The 17,735-nt window shown below is 33.3% G+C and overlaps 2 protein-coding genes across 3 annotated transcripts; both read right to left on the bottom strand.

Moving 5' to 3' along the window:
• Nucleotides 1-1,870: 1,870 nt before the first annotated feature.
• LOC147276560 (serine carboxypeptidase-like 17) lies at nucleotides 1,871-7,482 on the bottom strand. Its single transcript, XM_086252972.1, has 14 exons — nucleotides 7,370-7,482; nucleotides 7,115-7,260; nucleotides 6,439-6,515; nucleotides 5,886-6,008; nucleotides 5,674-5,776; nucleotides 5,518-5,555; nucleotides 5,289-5,390; nucleotides 4,899-4,985; nucleotides 4,633-4,788; nucleotides 4,471-4,542; nucleotides 2,844-2,962; nucleotides 2,381-2,494; nucleotides 2,204-2,261; nucleotides 1,871-1,954 (listed from the first exon to the last, which is right to left on the bottom strand). The coding sequence occupies exons 1-14, from the start codon at nucleotides 7,480-7,482 to the stop codon at nucleotides 1,871-1,873; spliced, it is 1,392 nt and encodes a 463-aa protein (XP_086109098.1).
• Nucleotides 7,483-8,311: 829 nt separating this feature from the next.
• LOC147276559 (serine carboxypeptidase-like 18) lies at nucleotides 8,312-15,761 on the bottom strand. Of its 2 annotated transcripts, XM_086252971.1 has the most exons (14): nucleotides 15,578-15,761; nucleotides 15,020-15,165; nucleotides 12,048-12,124; nucleotides 11,757-11,879; nucleotides 11,452-11,554; nucleotides 11,313-11,350; nucleotides 10,755-10,856; nucleotides 10,378-10,464; nucleotides 10,134-10,280; nucleotides 9,843-9,914; nucleotides 9,605-9,729; nucleotides 8,924-9,037; nucleotides 8,761-8,815; nucleotides 8,312-8,654 (listed from the first exon to the last, which is right to left on the bottom strand). In XM_086252971.1, exons 1-14 carry the CDS (start codon nucleotides 15,748-15,750, stop codon nucleotides 8,571-8,573), a joined length of 1,446 nt encoding a protein of 481 aa, XP_086109097.1. In that variant the 5' UTR covers nucleotides 15,751-15,761; the 3' UTR covers nucleotides 8,312-8,570. The 2 variants fall into 2 exon arrangements, with proteins under 2 accessions (XP_086109097.1, XP_086109096.1); XM_086252970.1 differs by lacking the exons at nucleotides 8,312-8,654; nucleotides 10,755-10,856 and having other exon boundaries at nucleotides 8,694-8,815.
• Between the last annotated feature and the right edge of the window lie 1,974 nt (nucleotides 15,762-17,735).

Here is a 17,735-nt window from a genome sequence, read left to right as displayed (position 1 = left end):
TATTTATATTAATTTGATATGTTATTAATAAAAAAATTATTTTTTTGAAAATAATAGGGGCCCCGAATACCCCCGATGGGGACCCGATTACCCGGCGGGGCGGGTATGGTATTGGCAAACCCGCCCCGTTGCCATCCCTACGCCCACCCCTCCCCCCGACCTACCTCTCCCCTTTGCCAAGAGCCCACCTCATCTCCCTCCACCTCTCAATCTTTCTCTCTCTCACCCCTCAGCCCCTGATTAGCTTCCACCACCATCTTCTCTCACATTCACATTCCCCATTACAATTGTACCAATATCACCACCACCACTATCACGAAGTACCAACCCACAAAAACAAAATCACGAAAGCAGCATACCCACTTTGCAGAATCAGAATCCAAACTCATATGATGAAAACTTAAACCCACAAATCACAAAAATTTAAATTAATTCGATGGTCAAAACCCAAAAACAAAAACAGCCCAACAAATAAAAACTTGGGATAGAGAGAGAGAGAGAGAGAGAGAGAGAGAGAGAGAGAGAGAGAGAGAGAGAGAGAGAGAGAGAGAGAGAGAGAATCAGATTAAGAAGCACAAAGCAACAACAACACAAAAGGAGGCAGTAGACCGCAGATGTAAAGAAGAAAGTGAAAAAAATGGGGTAAGTAATTAATTGTGTGTATGGTTTGGGAAAAAAAAAAAGAATAGGAATTTGGGTAGAAGTTGCAGAGAAAGAGAAAAGAGAGAGAGTGGGAGAGTTGGTTCAAGCTCAGATCCAAAATCCTGAGCTTGTCCAAATCGATGAACTCGTTTGGTATCTCGCCGAAGAGTTGGTTCAAGCTCAGATTCAGTGCGATTTCCAGGGCTGGAATCTTCTCCAAACTCGTCAGAATATTCCATGTGAGCTCGTTTCCACTCAGGTCCAGTAACTGTAGCTTCACACACGGGGGTGGTCGGGGCTGGGGGTTCGCAGGGAAGGGGTGGTCGAGGCTGGGTGTTTGTGAATTTTTTTTTAAGTGTTAAATACAAAAATAGTCCACGAACTTTACAGTGAATCTCAATTTGGTCCACTAACTATAAAAAGTGTCAATTTGGTCCATGAACTTTCTAAGTTGTATCAAACCAGTACAAATGTTAATTTTCATCAAAAAATTAATGGAATTGGTCACATGAAAATGTGATGAACGGACTAAAATGCTTTTGAAAATGTGGTCACTTAATGTGCACATGACCAGTTTTCGTTAAATTTTTCAATGAAAGTTAACATTTGTACTGCTTTGGTACAACTTGAAAAGTTCGTGGACCAAATTGACACTTTTTATAGTTAGTGGACCAAATTGAGATTCACTGTAAAGTTCGTAGATCATTTTTGTATTTAACCCTTTTTTTAATTTTATAATTTTTTAAGTAAAGAGACATTTTTGCCTCTCAAAATTGATATTTTTTGACCGAAAACCCTTAATGGAGCCAAAAAGAAAGTTTGAGATCCTTAATTGGAATAAAGTGAATGTCACATCCTCAACTGCGACTAAGAGTATGGTATGAGTTCTTTTGCTAAAATTTTTTCTTTTGAAATGATGGGTGGTGTTTTAGTAAATGAAAATATGTAAGTCAATGAATGTTTGGATTGCAAATATGAACTACCCTATAATATCATTAATTTGCAAGTTTGTCTATGGCATGCTTAGGAAAGCAAAGTTGGTGCTATATGCTAATAACCAAATATAGTATATATATCTTGAACACGAATATTCTTTGAAATATTACATCAACAAAACATTGGGAGATTTATATCTTGAACCATATATGCAGCTCTCTCTTAACATATCAAAAAACTTGGAGTGACTTAGCAGGGCCTAGCAAGTGCATATATGCCAATCAAGTTTTGATTATATAGCATAGTAAGAGAGCCACCTATCCATCATTTCAAGACATTGCTTGGGCTTGTACTCTGGAGCTGTGTGGCCCCCTCCCTGCACAAACAAGGCAACACACAAACAAATTTTAACCACATTGATAACTACTGATATTATATTTTTTTACCACATCGATACAACCTCTCTATTAGATGGTGATACTCTATACTAGTAATTTATTAGTGATAACAATATCATATAAAAAATGTGGTACGTAGACGGTCGACCTAACAATACTAAATTAAGAATATTATAATAGAGATTAAAGAAAAATAAACAAGTGGTTTAGTAGAGCAATATTCTTGCCTTCACTGTCGCAAAGGTCAATCCTTCTGATGCCGAATTTGCATACTTTTCAGTGAATCTGAAATGAAAATTAAAACAGCAAATTAAAGTCATGATCAATTCAATGAGGCTCGATCTGCAGCAATGTTTTCAAATCAATTAGGAGTACTGGGGTGTAAAGGTTTGATATATACTAACCCTGCAACTTGTCCATCGACATACCAAGGTCTCCAACCATCAACTGTACTCAAGTTGAGTGTACCTATCCATCGCAGTGTACCCACATATGGAATCAAAGCATCATGGTCGCCACTGCATTAAATTAAGCTTATTTGGTTGGTATCTATCATGCGGTTTTGGAACAAACGTGCGCATGCACGCACATAAAACAACGTTTGAACGTCATTGATTTGCATTTACGTAACTGTTTAGAAAAATTATTGGGTGTACACCGATATGTGATGTAACCAATCTAACGTGTAAGAGTATTATTAGATTATATATTTATATTAGTAGGATATAGTATTAATAACATCCACTTATATTATGACACGTTGAATTTATTATAACACTTGATAGTGTATCGGTCACACATAATAATTTCTCCTGCACCTAAAATTTTTTTGTATGCATCAAGCCTAGTGTATAATAAACTGATGACCTGTATATCAAGGATCGGTAGCCTCTTGCAATGAGTTCTCGATGGTAAGGAACCACGCTCAAGATGTCGCCTTCATAAGCTAAGGTTTTATTGCACCTCTTCCAATCTGGTTTTGTACCCTGGTATTTAACATTTTAAACAATTTAAATCAAAAATAGCCCAGTTACTTCCACAATAATAGTCTTGTTCGTAGTCAAATTTACTTGGTAAATCTACTCTAACAACTAGTCACTGTATAGCATACAAATATATCTAATGATCAAATTAAAGTATATACTTTTATTGTGGGAATTGATGAATATGTCAATATTTAAAGGTTAAAAAGTAATTGTATCTGCAATTATAGCAAAAATTTCTCTAACAACTATATAATGATTGTATTTGTTTTGTACCATATATAATTAAATTGTTGGCATACAATTAGTATTAAGGGAGTGCATGTACACGTGCTAGAGTGCCCTAATAATTGAAGTCCTAATTGTGCCCAAATGACATGTCATTGCCACATAAATTTTTACAAGACTAATTTAACCTTTCTTAAAAATCTTGCAAAACTTAATTTACAGAAGAAAAAAAGAAATTTATCCCAAAAAAAAATTGCATCCCAAAAATCAATGAACCCTAACATCTACTTCAATCAAATATACTATTTTAAAAGAAATCTTTTCCAGCCCCAAAATGGTAACTCTAAACAAAGCACAAAAAGCTCAAACCACTCAGAGAAAGGCGATTGTTATGACTTATGGCCGGGTGATTGAGATGCCTGAGAACTCAGAAATGGATGGAATTGAGTACTTGGGTCCACAGGTTATTGAGACTAGTTTCTAGCCATCTAATGACACGTTATTCATCTCCACAATCTGCTCTAAATGAAGATTTTCTCTCTCTCTCTCTCTCTCTCATATGAATTGTTTGATTTAATAGGCACTAATGACAACCACAAGAAACTAAAGCAGAGTTTCATGGCCAAACGAATTTGTTAATACAGGTCCCAATTGATTCTTCTTTGGTGTTCAAAATTAAGCTTAAAATATAATTTGTTTAAAGTTTAACTTTAGCTCAAACTTTGTTTAATCCCATCCATGTATAGTTGTTTTTTTGGGTTGGACCTCCATGAATGATTTATATAAGTTTTAGTTTAAAGATAAAAAGTTTTGTGTGCAGATGAAAAGAGCACAAAAGAGATAATGTTTTTAATGTCAATATGGTGAATGATAACCAAAAGAGAGAGAATTCAACATTCACTATTATATTATAAGCTGAGTAAGTTCCAGAGAGAATATATCCAAAGTAGCAACATCTAAATTTTAAGAGAGTACCCAAAGAAATTGGGGTTGAGTGATAATAGATTAATAGGAGAAAAATGAATTTGGGCCATTAGATTTGTTTTGGGTAAAATTGTCTTTTAAAAATAATGAAGTTAATATGATATGACAAATATATATGATGTGTGCAAACTAATTTTGCACATCAGATTAGGGCACATAGATCTTGGGCCTTATTAGGGCATAAAATTTTTTCCCTTAGTATTATTATATGAACCAAAAGTATTAGATACTAGCCATTACTAAAATTGAGGATTTGCATAAGGTATTGAAAATCTAAATTGAAGCATAAAATTACGTACATTCCGAATGCCAAGAGCTTTTTGGACCATTTGATCGTTTGCCCAAATATACGAGAGCACATAATTATTTTTCTGCAAAAGAAGAAACATTACATATATCAATATATTGGGGATTGTAAATTTCATGAGCAGACGTTCACATATTGAAAATTCCGAACTTACACGACACCAGTTTTCTTGTCGTCCAGTTGGTGATTGAATGATTTCATCAGGAATGTCGTCAAAAAATTGTGCTCTGCGTTTTATGCCTTTTGCTTCTGGGGATGCCCAGCTGCATTTTGGTTCGAGAACGTGTGAATCATCTACTCTCATTGTGCACTACAATAACGAAAAAAAGAGTCATATATATTCAATTTACCTGCAATAATTGACCCGAAAAGAAAATGATTTTTTTAAACTAAAATAGAAGTAATAATGTATACAATCACCTCTGCAATAAGTCCAATGTCGTCCATGCATTCTGCATTGCTTGTATTTGGGTAAACATATTCATCGTTGCAACTTGTTTTCACAGACTGAAAACGACCATATATATAAAAAAAAATTGAGATGATATTTGTAGACGAGTAATGTTATATGTTATATGATTACATTTTTTATAAATATTAGACTTGATCGCCTAATTTTAAATCACATTTATATCTTTATAGATGTTAAACTCATTTATTTGTGATTCCTATCTCTATGACAGATGTGATTAACAATATGATTAGTAAATGTAATAATTATATATATATTATGGTTATTAGAACTATTGAAACATTTGTTTAAGATTTTTTTAGAGCCAAATATACAACATGGGGTACGTTCAAAATTACCTCATAGAGTTCACTGGATATAAGCGTGAGGCGGTGGTAAAATTCAAATCTTGAATTCTCATCATTATGTAGATCGGTCACCGGATTTCCGAGTACATATCCCTAATTCAAAAAATAGAAACAAATCAAATTAATCCAAAAATTAACTTGTTGAATCCATATATAACATATGATGCATGTTGTCAATTGAATTGGCCGAAAAAAGGGGATGTGATAGTGAAATATGTACCATGAGATTCATGTATGGCTTGACTCCAGCAATATTACCTGCAACGCAAGATAAACAATAGGAAATTTAAAGGTTAACAAAAAGTGTTTTATAGCCTTGGGTTAAATGTTAATATTAATTAATACTAGTTTGTGTAAGTTATACACTTATACCAACCATTTGATATTTTAAGAGTGACTTGGGGAGAAATGATTCCTGAATAAGAATCTCCAGCAATGTAGAGTGGAGTTTTGGTGAATTTGGGATGATTGACCAACCACTGTGTCACATACTCCAAAAAGTAAGCAACTTTCACACAATTTATGTCACTCAGAGTTCTTGATTAGCTAAAAAGAAAGAATTTAAAAAACTTTTTTTAGTTTTCTCACCTTCCTGAGAAATTGGTATATGGCTTCTGCTGATTTAGTGTCAGTGGAGTAATAACCATCCTGACTGAGTGAGTAGGAGAAACCAGTCCCAACAGGTGCATCTATAAAGATTATGTTGGCAATCTGAAAGATTAATAGCAACATAAGTAAAATTTTTATTATAATTAAATTCATATATGTAATTAGAGGCAGCCTGAAGACTAGGCAAAAGAGGCAACTGCCTCAACTCCCTAAATGTCGAGGATTCCAAATTTTAAAAGACTACTAATATACTAATATATATTAGACTTAAATAATGTACATAAAAAGTGTGGCTTTGTTTACAATTTTATAATAAAGATATGTTTGGTTTGGAATATGCTAATATTTATATTCACATCTTTAGTTCATTTTTGTTTGCAAAGGAAAATTACACAAACTACACAAAAAAAAAAAAAAATTGAATAAGTAGTACTCCTAACAATATTGGTATATAAGCAGTAATGACATATGTATCAAAAGAGAAAATTAATATTTAATATTGGCAAACACAGCCTAAAAATTGAGTTAGCACCTGGGTCCAGGAGTCTGGGTTCTCCACGAAACTGGGCAAGCTACCGTTGAAGGCCGCATAGTCAAAAGTTAATGGGCCTGCACAATAGTACTACTGGTTAGGCCTTAATGGACCCAATACTAAGTGGTCGTAATAGGGACATTTTCTATGCACCCCATGAATTTGATCTCTGCACCCCATTACTCACAACACAGCACTCACCCAAATTTTATAAGTGTGATATCTACTCACTTCACCCAACTCAAATTAAAAACATCCAAAACTAACCGTCATCTCTTCACTCATAGTCATGGTAAACTCAACTTAATTACTCACTACACCCAATTCATATAGAATTGCCCCAAGCCCATAATTCACCAATGTTAGAAGAAGTGGAAATGACTATAAGATTTGAACTCAAAATCTCTACTCACAAAATGTAAACCGGATGCCACTAGATCAAATGGTAATTGACAAGAGATTTTACCTCTAACATATTATAATTCTAACTTATTGTACTACCCGCTCTTCTATTTGGACTAATCCAACTACTTACATATATCTTATTTATTGATCATATTACTATTCACATTTTTTAAAGGTAAGACCCTCTCATCCCATGTGAAACTAAAAAGTAACACTCCCAAATTTTGTTATAACTCTGTGGAGAACAAAATGACAAAAAGTATATGTATACCGATTTCGTAGGCAAGGCCAGAGAAACCAGAGCAACCAGGCCCTCCAGTGAGCCAAAGCAGAAGAGGGTCCTTTACAGGGTTCCTCTGTGATTCTATGAAGTAGTAGAATATCTGCAATTCTTCCAAATCCCCCACCCCCACATATCTGGCCACGCAAAACAGTCCTCACCATTATCAGTACCTTAATTCACATAAAAAATAAAAGAAAAACCCAAATTAAAGTTTATAGAAAGGTGTATATTTATATAACTTACCCAGTTTCCAAATTGAATGGCAGTTTACCAGAGTAACCAGGCAGAGTGTCAGTGATGTTCTGTGACATTGCAGCACCAGAGAGAACCAATACAAGAAGCAAATGCAGCCACATCGTGATGTACTTGCCACTGTTGGCTGCTAATTCTAATGACAATGACTGAGCCATGGCTTAAACTCTATCCACAATTGAACTATGTATGGCCTCAGTTGGCAAACACAAGAAATGGGTAACAAAGATAATGGCAAGAAATAGCTAGAGATCAACTGCAGTGCAGCTAGCTATGCTTGCCATACATACATATTGGGGAAATCTGAGAAAATTGTATTGGTAAGAGATTGATTACAAGTTAGTATGGTGCCCTTTATGTTTTGTTAGTGTGGTTTAACTGTTGGTCCATTTGGAGAAAGTCAGTTTGGTGCTTCAAGTTGCTACCTAGCTGCTTTCAAATGTTTAGTCATCTCCTTACCAGTAATAAAATTGCAGCTAACATTCTGCATATCTGCATATATATGCATTAATGGTACTTGTGATTCTTACACAGAGAGATTAGTAGATTGTCTTTCTTATCTTGAGGAGTTAATGATGATGATGATACAAAACGTGCAACAGAAGTATTGGATTTGTTGACTTACAAGTTGCCCCATGAAAGGTATATTTAAGGCATTGATAAGTTAAAGGAGCACAACTAACATTCTAAGGCTGCCAATAGACTGCATCAGGAAATTAATATATTAAAGACTTTGCTCTGAAATTTGGTAATGAGCTCAAGTTTTTTAATCAACAATTTAATTAACTTAATTATATATGCCATGTGCTTCATGCCTGATTTATAAGTGTCAACATTGTATTCGAAATTTGGAACGACATAATCATCTACGATATCCGTAGAACAACAAACATGATAGTTTGTTATGCATTCAGAAAACAATATATATGTTCTCTCTATTTCTTATTTTCTCTAGTTTACAAAAATCAGAAAATTGTTATTGCATTAATTTTCCTTTCACAACATGCCATAAGAAATGAATTAATCAACTCAAATAAGATCATACAACACCTTGATAGCTAATGTTAGATCATGCTCAAGTTCACCTCTCATGGATGAATCTTCATGACTGTTTTGACAAGATCAGATCACTCAAATGGACAATTTTTCAATAATACATACTTGGAGTTACATTAATTAATGAGGTAGCTAACTAAACATAGTAATAAGCAAACCACCTATCAATCATGGCAAAGCATTCCCTAGGCTTGTATTCTGGAGCTGTGTGGCCACCTCCCTGTACAGGGCAATTAAGGAATATATGTTTAATTTCCATCGATAATTCCTTCTTAATTATGTACATATATAATTGAGAAGAATTAAGCAGGATTTCCTGTACTTGCCTTTACAGTCACATATGTCAAACTGTATGCTTTCTTTGTATACGCCTTGGTATACCTATTAGGGAAAAAGAAATTTAATTTAATTTAATTGGAAAAATTGCAGTGGGACTATGAATTGAAACAACGATTATGAAGTGTACTGAAATTGTTAGTAGCAACCAACCCTGCAACTTGGCCATTGACAAACCATGGTCTCCAACTATAATCAACACTCAAATTTAGAGATCTTATCCATTCTTCAGTGCCCACATGTGAAACAACCATGTCATGATCACCACTGCAGAGAAAATAAAAAATGTTGAAAGCAAAAAATACAAACTAAATTTCAACCCTTTGTTAGGCAACAGACTAGCCGTGAGCCTACTACTAAATCTAATACAACATCAATATTACCTTCAACTAAACCACTCAAATTCGACATAGGGTTTGGCCATGTCCAATGGACCCATAAGGTATGGTATTTTTATCACAAAAGACCTCAGTGCTATTAATATATAGTAGGTCATTCAAATCATTATAGATTGTTAAGTTACATTTTCGTTGCGAGAATGACATTATCCACATCCATAACTTATATTAAGCCACACGAAATTTTAAGACTCGTTTTTTAAATTCAAATAAGAGGAGGGTAAGAGTCAAAGTCTTGCCAGTTTGTGTGGGGTAAGTAAATGCTCTACAATTGGGTTCTAAGACCCACTAACTTTGGATTTTAAGATAGAGGAATTATTCATTTATTTACACCTTGTTATAGCCTTATAGGATTATAGCTCGTAGCTAGAAGTTTTGGCATGTTGTTTGTGGTTGTTTAAGAATAGACAACAATATATAGGAAATAATGTTGTACCTGTAAACAAGTCCTCGATAGTTTTTGTTGGTGAGGTTTCGATGATAGTCAATACTAGTACTAACATCACGTGCATAACTGCTATATAAGCTCTCATTGCATCTTTGCCACTCCTTCACTGTTCCCTGCAGGTTCTCATTGTAAAAATACCTACTTAATATTAAGTGCTCAAATTAATTACATCAATGAATTCTTATATTAATTGTAGGTATTGTCATGATTCTAAAAATTAACACACCTCTCGAACGTGAAGAGCATTTTGGACAGTTTTATCATTGGCCCAAATGTAGGAGAAGAGATAGTTATAATTCTGCAAACAAGTAACCGAAGGTTGCATGTTCAAATATATAGATGAATGATTGGTTTGTTATTAAATGTCAAACATGTTATGTTGTTAAACTGTAAACTAAAATTATACATGCATATTCATATTCAAACATGATTCTATTTAATTGATAATTTTAATTCACAATTTGACAATATAGCACATTAACTGTCTAATAAGAGAAAATTACTTCCAAAAACTTACACGACACCATGGTCTTGCAGAGTGATTAGACACATCTAAGAAGCTCTCTCCAAGAAAATTTTGGTTCCACTTGGATCCTTTTGGTTTTGGAGTCATAGTGCTACACTTTGGCTCCAATATTTGGCAAGTATATATCTTTTGGATGCACTGCAGATTTAATTGAGTTGCAAATCAACCTTGATGCCAATATAATTTTGATAAAAGGTGAAAATTAACCAATTAGCATGTAGTAATTAATTTCCACCTCAGTGACAACTTGAAGGTCTTCCACACAGGCTGTATTGCTTGGATCTGGATGAGCATACTCTCCCTTGCAATTTGTTTTTGTTGACTGTAATACCAAGAGATTATATCTTATTTTAATTATATTATGAACTAAAAATAAAAAAATTAATCAACTACATTATTTGCTGCATTCTATAGTACTACCCCATCCATATTTTCCACCTCATTCTCATTGTTGTTTTTAAATTTTTTTTTATTTGAGAAGAGGAGATTCGTATTTTTTACATTTTTAACATTGTGAAGAGAAATATTACTATATCATAAACTAGTTGGTCGTTGTCTCCTCCTCTAAATTTCTTTTAAGAAAATAAACTATAACTAAAGATTATTTATTACCTCATAAAGGGCATCAGATAAAAGCGCCATTCGGTGAGCAAATTTAACATAGGAATTCTGGTCATATATTGGTTCTGTAAATGGGTTGCCTAGCACATAACCCTATCAATGAAAAGATCATTTAGTCCATGGCTCTATGCAAAAATATAAAAAATGAGCTCTTTTTAATACTTACACCAAAAACAATTATGAAAGTTGTCATATTTTAAAAAAACGGCGAACAAAATAATTAATATTTTTTCAAATTAAAGATTTAAGTAATCATAATTTAAAATAATTTTTTTTATTCAAGAGAAGGGGGATTAAACTTAGGTGTAGGAGGACAAATTCTAGGAACCATTTCCTTCAACAACTGCACAATTCAACAAAATTGAAATTACAAATGCTCATAAATTATATTTTTCTTTGGTGAATGAATAAATAAATGGGTTAAGAACCGAAGAGGAACACGAAAAGGAAGCCCAACAAGTAGAAAACAAGTGCAAGAGCCCAAAGCCCAAACAAGAAAAGAGAAACAAACAAAGAGCCCCAAACAAGGCAAAAACAATGAATTCTTACTTTGAGATTCATTGGTGGTTGATGCCCGACTTCATTACCTACAACAGTGGTTTAGATTTAGAAGAAGATTTCTTCATGAATAAATAAAGGTGGTGGTCTACTGTAAGCAAATATGGTCTTCACCATAGACAAAATTTACCGTTGGATACTTTCTGAACAATGATTGGAACAGTTATGCCTGAATAAGAATCACCAGCAATGTATAGTGGATTTTTCAGAAACTGAGGATGATCTATAAGCCACTGCAGCACCATCATATATATCCCAATAAATAAAGAATTAATTAACGAGATTTTATAATTTAAAATGAATTAATCCTCAAATATTTAAAATCTCAGATTGGATTCCAGTTATTCTAATTGGAGGCTTCCAAATGGGCCCAAGAATTTGATGAATACACCCAACACAAAAAATTTTGGACCTTATTTGACAAATTGGACTCACCTTCCTTAAAAATTCATAGGTTTGCGCTGTTGATGATGTATCACCTATCTGGTATCCTTCCCAAGTTTTTGCATATGAGAATCCAGTACCAACAGGTTGGTCCAAAAATATTATATTGGCAATCTGAAAATGTTTCAATAATGCAAGCATTTGGGCAAATTGAATTATTGACAATTACAAGTTTTGCCATTAAAATGCATGCATCATGCATGGATCAATATTTCATATCAACTTGTAATATGCATTAAGTACAGCAAATTAAGCAATGGGCTTACATCTTATATAGATTACCTTTGTCCATGCGTATGGATTCAACAAAAAGGTTGGTTCGTTCCCACTAGAATTTGCATAGTTGAACATTAATGGACCTACGTACCACGCACAAAATTCATGACATAGATGTACATATATAAACTATATTATTCAAGGCCATAAACGTCATGAAAAATTATTTCCATTAAATATTAAAGGGAAAGTCGTTAAGAATCATCCCTCATCCAAATCAAACTTATCGGAAATTATTTAACAATTTAATTACTATCTCGATCATTTCAGTATTTACAAGAATTACATTGTGTTCGTCTAATTTATTTAATCACAATTATATGTTTCAATTGTTTTTAATTTAGTCAATTCTTGGCATGAATTATTATTATTATTATTATTATTATTATTATTATTATAATATATATCTTAGTATGAGTGCTTTAAAATTAACTGGATAACAAGTTAATACAAAGCAAACCACTCTTTTGAGCCTACCACATGAGTAATTTCAGAATTCGAACCGTCCATTTTTTAAGTCACATTTTAAAGATTATCATTACAAAAAATCAGTCAAATCAGAAACCATTTGGTCATCTAACTGTGATCAAATAAATAGACAAACACTATATTTCGATAAAAACATAAATTGTTGTTATTATAACCAAATGGCTAAAAGACTTCCGATTTAAGAGATTTTTTTACAGAGATGATCTTTGAAGTGGGGCTTAAAAAATGAATGGTTATATTATGTGGTGGGCCCAAAAAGGTAGTTAGTTTCATATTAACTAGCTAACCAGTTAACTTTACAACATATTTCTTAATATATCTTAGATCATTAAATTACAATACGAAATGGGCTCCAGTACCAAGGATGGAGCTAGAAATATATTCTCTATATATAGTGGAGCACAAGTGCACAACTTTCACAATAGAATAAAAACATTAAAGTATTTTAAAATCCATTTTACAACCCTTAATGATAAATATACTCACCTAAAAGGTTGCAATGACAAATATGTCAACTTTTTGACAAATAAACCTACGTTATAACAGGCTCTTTTTTTTTTTTTTTTTTGTGCCGAGTGCTTGACATGTATTTTTTTAAAAAAAATGGGCAGATTGCCACTATTTGAAAGTGGCAATTAGTAACAATTATTTTTACATTATAATGCAGGTGGATGTGACTCCATACGTTTGAATTTTGTGTTTTATGTTGGTTTCATTAGTTTTTGACATATTTATGTAAGAAAAAGACATACAATGTATATATATATATATTATTTTTATGCAGTTTCAAATAGTCATTGTTGTGCAGTGACAATTGCCGAGCACTCAGTGAACAGTATCTAGCTCTCGAACTTTTTACTAAACGCTCGGTGAGTTTCGTGTCGCGCGTGTTTCATTAAAATGGACCGAGCTAGGAGCGCATTGTAGTGCATGGCCACCCTAATAACAATGAATTTAATAGAATTTTGCTTTTATGGGCTTATAGTCTATATCAATTGGCTAACAAGATGATATCAATTATTTAACAATGATGTATCACATTGTTACTGTCACTAAAGTTTAGATTTAGAATAATTAGTGTTTAGAAGTGGTAAAATTGTATAGGAATGAAGAATGTTGCGAAAGGAAAGAGCTTGTGTGGGATGAGGCCGGGGAGAAGCTTGGACGAGTACAACATTTGAGTCTTTGGGAGGGGAAGTTTTTTTATTTATTTCATTCGTTGGCCCAGGAGAAGTTTGGACGAGTAACATTTGAGAGGATTTGTTTTTTAATTTTTTATTAGGCAATCTCATTTTCTCATTTTTAATAAATTCTGTAACATCAAACTCTTCTTCTAACTCTATAATAATAAAGACATGAATGAAAAATCTTCTTCACATAAATTGACATGCATGCCATTTTCCTTTAAGCAAAACAAGTTGAGTGGGGGCCGCCGCCTCCTGTGAGCGCGCTCTTTAAATGATAAGAATTGAAATTGTTTGTGCTTGCATGTCTGGTTATCCAAAAATTAATTACCTGATGTTATGATAAAAAAAAAAAAAAAGGCATAAATTCAATTTAGACACATAATTATATAAGCTATTTTAATGGGGTCCATGAACTTTAAAATATTTTAAATGTACACCCGATCTATTATCTAAATTGAAAAATGAATTTCTGTCCATTGATTCGTTGAGAAATCAGTTAAATGACAGTTTGGTTTTTGCTGATCAGGATTACTTGGCGACGTGGAGCTATCTCAGCAAACATTTCCCGCCAAATGAGCGACACGGGCCCACAATTTAATAATAATAGAGAGAAAGAGAGTTTGTGAGTCCGTGTCAGGGATTAGGTGGACCCGTGTTGCTCATTTCCCGCCAAATGAGCGACACAGGTCCATCTAACCCCTGACACGGGTCCATAAACTTATCATTTCTTTCTCGCTCGTTGAACACAAGTGAGAAATTTATATTCGAATTTGGGGGAAAACGTGATGTTTTTTGGAGACTAAATGGTCAGGATAGTGTTTGACGAGCAGGAAAGAGGTGATGGGTGTGTGGGTCCGTGTCAAGTGGACATGTGTTGCTCATTTGGCAGGAAATGTATGCTGAGTTGGTGCCACGTCGCCAATTAATCCCTTTTAGCAAAAGCGAAGTTGACATTTAACTGATCTCTCAATAAATTGATGGACAAAATTTCATTTTTCAATTTACATAATAAATCAGGTGTATATTTGAAATATTTAAAAGTTTGTAGACCCCGTTGAAATAGCATATATAGTTATGTGTCTAAATTGAATTTATGCAAAATAAAAGATAATGTTTGTCAAAAAAAAAGAAAAAAGATATGGTTTGTTATATGCATGATATGGTTTCAAACCAACCATTCTTGATGTTAATGTACCTACCTATGTACCTACCTACCTACCTTCCATATAATATGTATCCATTAAAATTCAGCAAGCCGAGGACAATTAAGATTGAAAGTTGACAGGTAATGGATATACATACCAATTTCATAAACAAGGCCAGAAAAAGCAGAACAGCCGGGCCCTCCGGTGAGCCAAAGCACAAGAGGGTCATCCTTGGGACTCCTCTCCGACTCGATGAAGTAATAGAAAAGCTGCACATCATCTATGTCTCCCACACCCACATACCTTTATATATATCATTAATTAAAATCCTAAGTTTAGGTCATCTCATTCATAATACTTTTTAAGTGTATATATATGCAGAGGGTTAATTGGCCCGTCACGAGCCGAAACATTTTGAGCTATAACATAATGTGAGTGGAAATATATATCAGTATTGATATGAGCTGATGTTGTAGAAATATTAAATTAAAAGTCCTATAATATATATGGAAAAAATTTCTCTTACTAGATGTCATGTTATATTATCAGTTGGCCGTCAATCAGGTAATTGATTAAGTGCATGAAATCTTACATTTAAGATAAACATATGTATTGCCCAGATTGATAGTACGTCACTGAAAATATTCGGTTTCTAAGTTTGAAAGAGAGAATTTAATATAAGTAGCAAGAAAACATTAAGAAAAAATATACCAACCCGGTTTCAAGTTTGAAGGGGAGGTCACCGGAGAAGCCAGGTAGGGTGTTGATAATGGACGTGGTTGATGCAACATTAATGTTAAAATGGACGACCAGAAGTGCTTGCAGCAACATGCATATGGTGATGTTTTTGAGATGCTGATGACGACCTGGTGGTGGTGCCATTGCCATATATAGATAGCAGCTGCTTGCTTTCACTGCTTAATTATTCATCACATATGTGTATATATATGGCATGGAAGTGAAGGGACGGAGGCAGCACTGGCCCACATGTGGCATGCATGTTAATATATGTGAAGAAATTTAATTTCCATTCATATTAATAAATATGAAGAAATTAAACTCATGCCATAATTCACAATACCCTCGTCACTCTAAAGTCTAAACTCAAGTACGTACATAATAAAATCCTTGGGCAACCAATGAAATAAAAAAAAAAAAGGGGGATTTTAGATTAAATCCTTGCAAAAGATTAGAATCTCAATAAACCCTGGTGAAGATAAAAAACTAATTTTAGTTCTTTGATCAGTATTTATGAGTTGACTTTTTATGAGGTTTTCTGTTCCTAAAATACCCCTGTGACTAAATATCTTATTTGTTGGTATATTTGAATTTTTTTAGTAGCAAATTTTGGGTTCTCAATTCTCATAGATCTTTTTGAAATTCAAAAAGTGAGTTGAGGTATCAAAATTAGTGAAAAAACCTAAATTAAAAAACCAATGAAAATACCTAAAAGAAAATACAAAATCAATAGAAAAGAAAAAGGCAATTTAGCAAAAGACCATAAAAAATTGTAGATATCAGTATATCACTCATAAAACCAGAAAAAAAAGGTATTTATTTTTAAGTCACACGTAGTGGCTTAAAACTAAATTTTTTTTTTGTACTCATCCAAGCTTCTCCCCCCGCCACATCCCACACAAGCTCTATCCCTTTCGCTCCGTTCTTGATTCCTACAACTTTACCACTTCTAAACACCAATTATTCTATAAATCTAAACTTTAGTGACACTAAGAATGTGATACCTCATTATTAAATAATTTCTATCATCTTGTTAGAAGACCATATAAGCCCATAAATTAATATTCTATTAAATTATTGTTTAATAATTATACTGTGGAAGCTGCGCCCACTATATAGAATTTCTAGCTCCGTACCTGTGAATTCACAAAATTAGACATATATGGAGGTCATGATGAAATGAGATGAGAAAAATTAAGTTTGGTTTAAGTTGTTAATTTTGAACCTTGAAGTGACTCTACATATATGGTATATGTGGTCAGATTGATATATAGAACATTAGGTGAAAGTATCCGGCCTCGTGATCAACAGTACGTACCTGTACATGCAAGGACACTCGATCTCTCAATAGTCAACTTTTTTTTTTTCTTTTCTTTCATAACAATTGTATTATTATTATTATTTTTGTTTTGAGAGATTCCAACTTAAAGAGTTATATTGTGAAGAGAAATATCATCAAATTAATAACTGAGAATTCGAACTATAAACTTGTAATATCTGTCACTCTTGCCAGATATATAAGATATAAAGTTGCAAGTTGCTTTGGATACCTTATATAATTTTTGTTTGTTAGTATTATATATATATATAAATTCATAAATTAATTGTTAATTAAACTCATTACCTCACACATCTGTGTCTTGCTTTTTTTTTTTTTGGATTATTTTTAACATATTTTATGGGAATTATAATAGCTGAGTTGATGGGTCCCAATTATAATAAACAATTTTTTTCTTTTTTTTTTGGGGCAAATACCATACGTACCTTTAGTCTATTCCATCCGACTCTAGTTATATACACCATGCATATATGTACATATTCGTTTATTCAGTTGTGGTTGGATTGATATGGAAATGGAACATTAGGTGAACCTGAAAAGTAGCCTCGTGATGAACATTAGGTGAAACTTGAAAGTAGCCTCTTTTCCAAAAAGGCTAAATCGCTGCGTAATAAGCTTCATAATCCAAATCGCTGCGTAATTAGGGTCGTTTGTGTTACGGGAGATTTGTTGCTAAGTCCTTTTTCTCCATATATTGTCGATTAAACAAGTGTCTTCACCTTGCGTTACTTGTTTAACACTGATCAACCGGTTTATTATTTTGGGAAGGAAAACACACAAACACTGGGGAAAGGAC

The sequence above is a fragment of the Dryas octopetala genome, chromosome 8 (genome assembly GCF_963921425.1).
Source record: "Dryas octopetala chromosome 8, drDryOcto1.1, whole genome shotgun sequence".
Lineage (NCBI taxonomy): Eukaryota > Viridiplantae > Streptophyta > Magnoliopsida > Rosales > Rosaceae > Dryas > Dryas octopetala.
Note: the sequence above shows the minus strand (reverse complement) of the source record. Positions and strands in the feature narration are given on the sequence as shown.

Excerpts from the sequence above, each read along its gene's own strand:
- LOC147276560 (XM_086252972.1), bottom strand. The coding sequence starts at position 7,482 with ATGTGGCTGCATTTGCTTCTTGTATTGGTTCTCTCTGGTGCTGCAATG. Across the intron at positions 6,009-6,438 it reads ACCCAGACTCCTGGACCCAG|ATTGCCAACATAATCTTTAT; the intron begins GTGCTAACTCAA and ends TTAATCTTTCAG. Across the intron at positions 1,955-2,203 it reads TGACCTTTGCGACAGTGAAG|GGAGGGGGCCACACAGCTCC; the intron begins GCAAGAATATTG and ends TTGTTTGTGCAG.
- LOC147276559 (XM_086252971.1), bottom strand. The coding sequence starts at position 15,750 with ATGGCAATGGCACCACCACCAGGTCGTCATCAGCATCTCAAAAACATC. Across the intron at positions 10,281-10,377 it reads ACCTTCAAGTTGTCACTGAG|TGCATCCAAAAGATATATAC; the intron begins GTGGAAATTAAT and ends TTAAATCTGCAG. Across the intron at positions 9,915-10,133 it reads CTGCAAGACCATGGTGTCGT|AATTATAACTATCTCTTCTC; the intron begins GTAAGTTTTTGG and ends ACTTGTTTGCAG.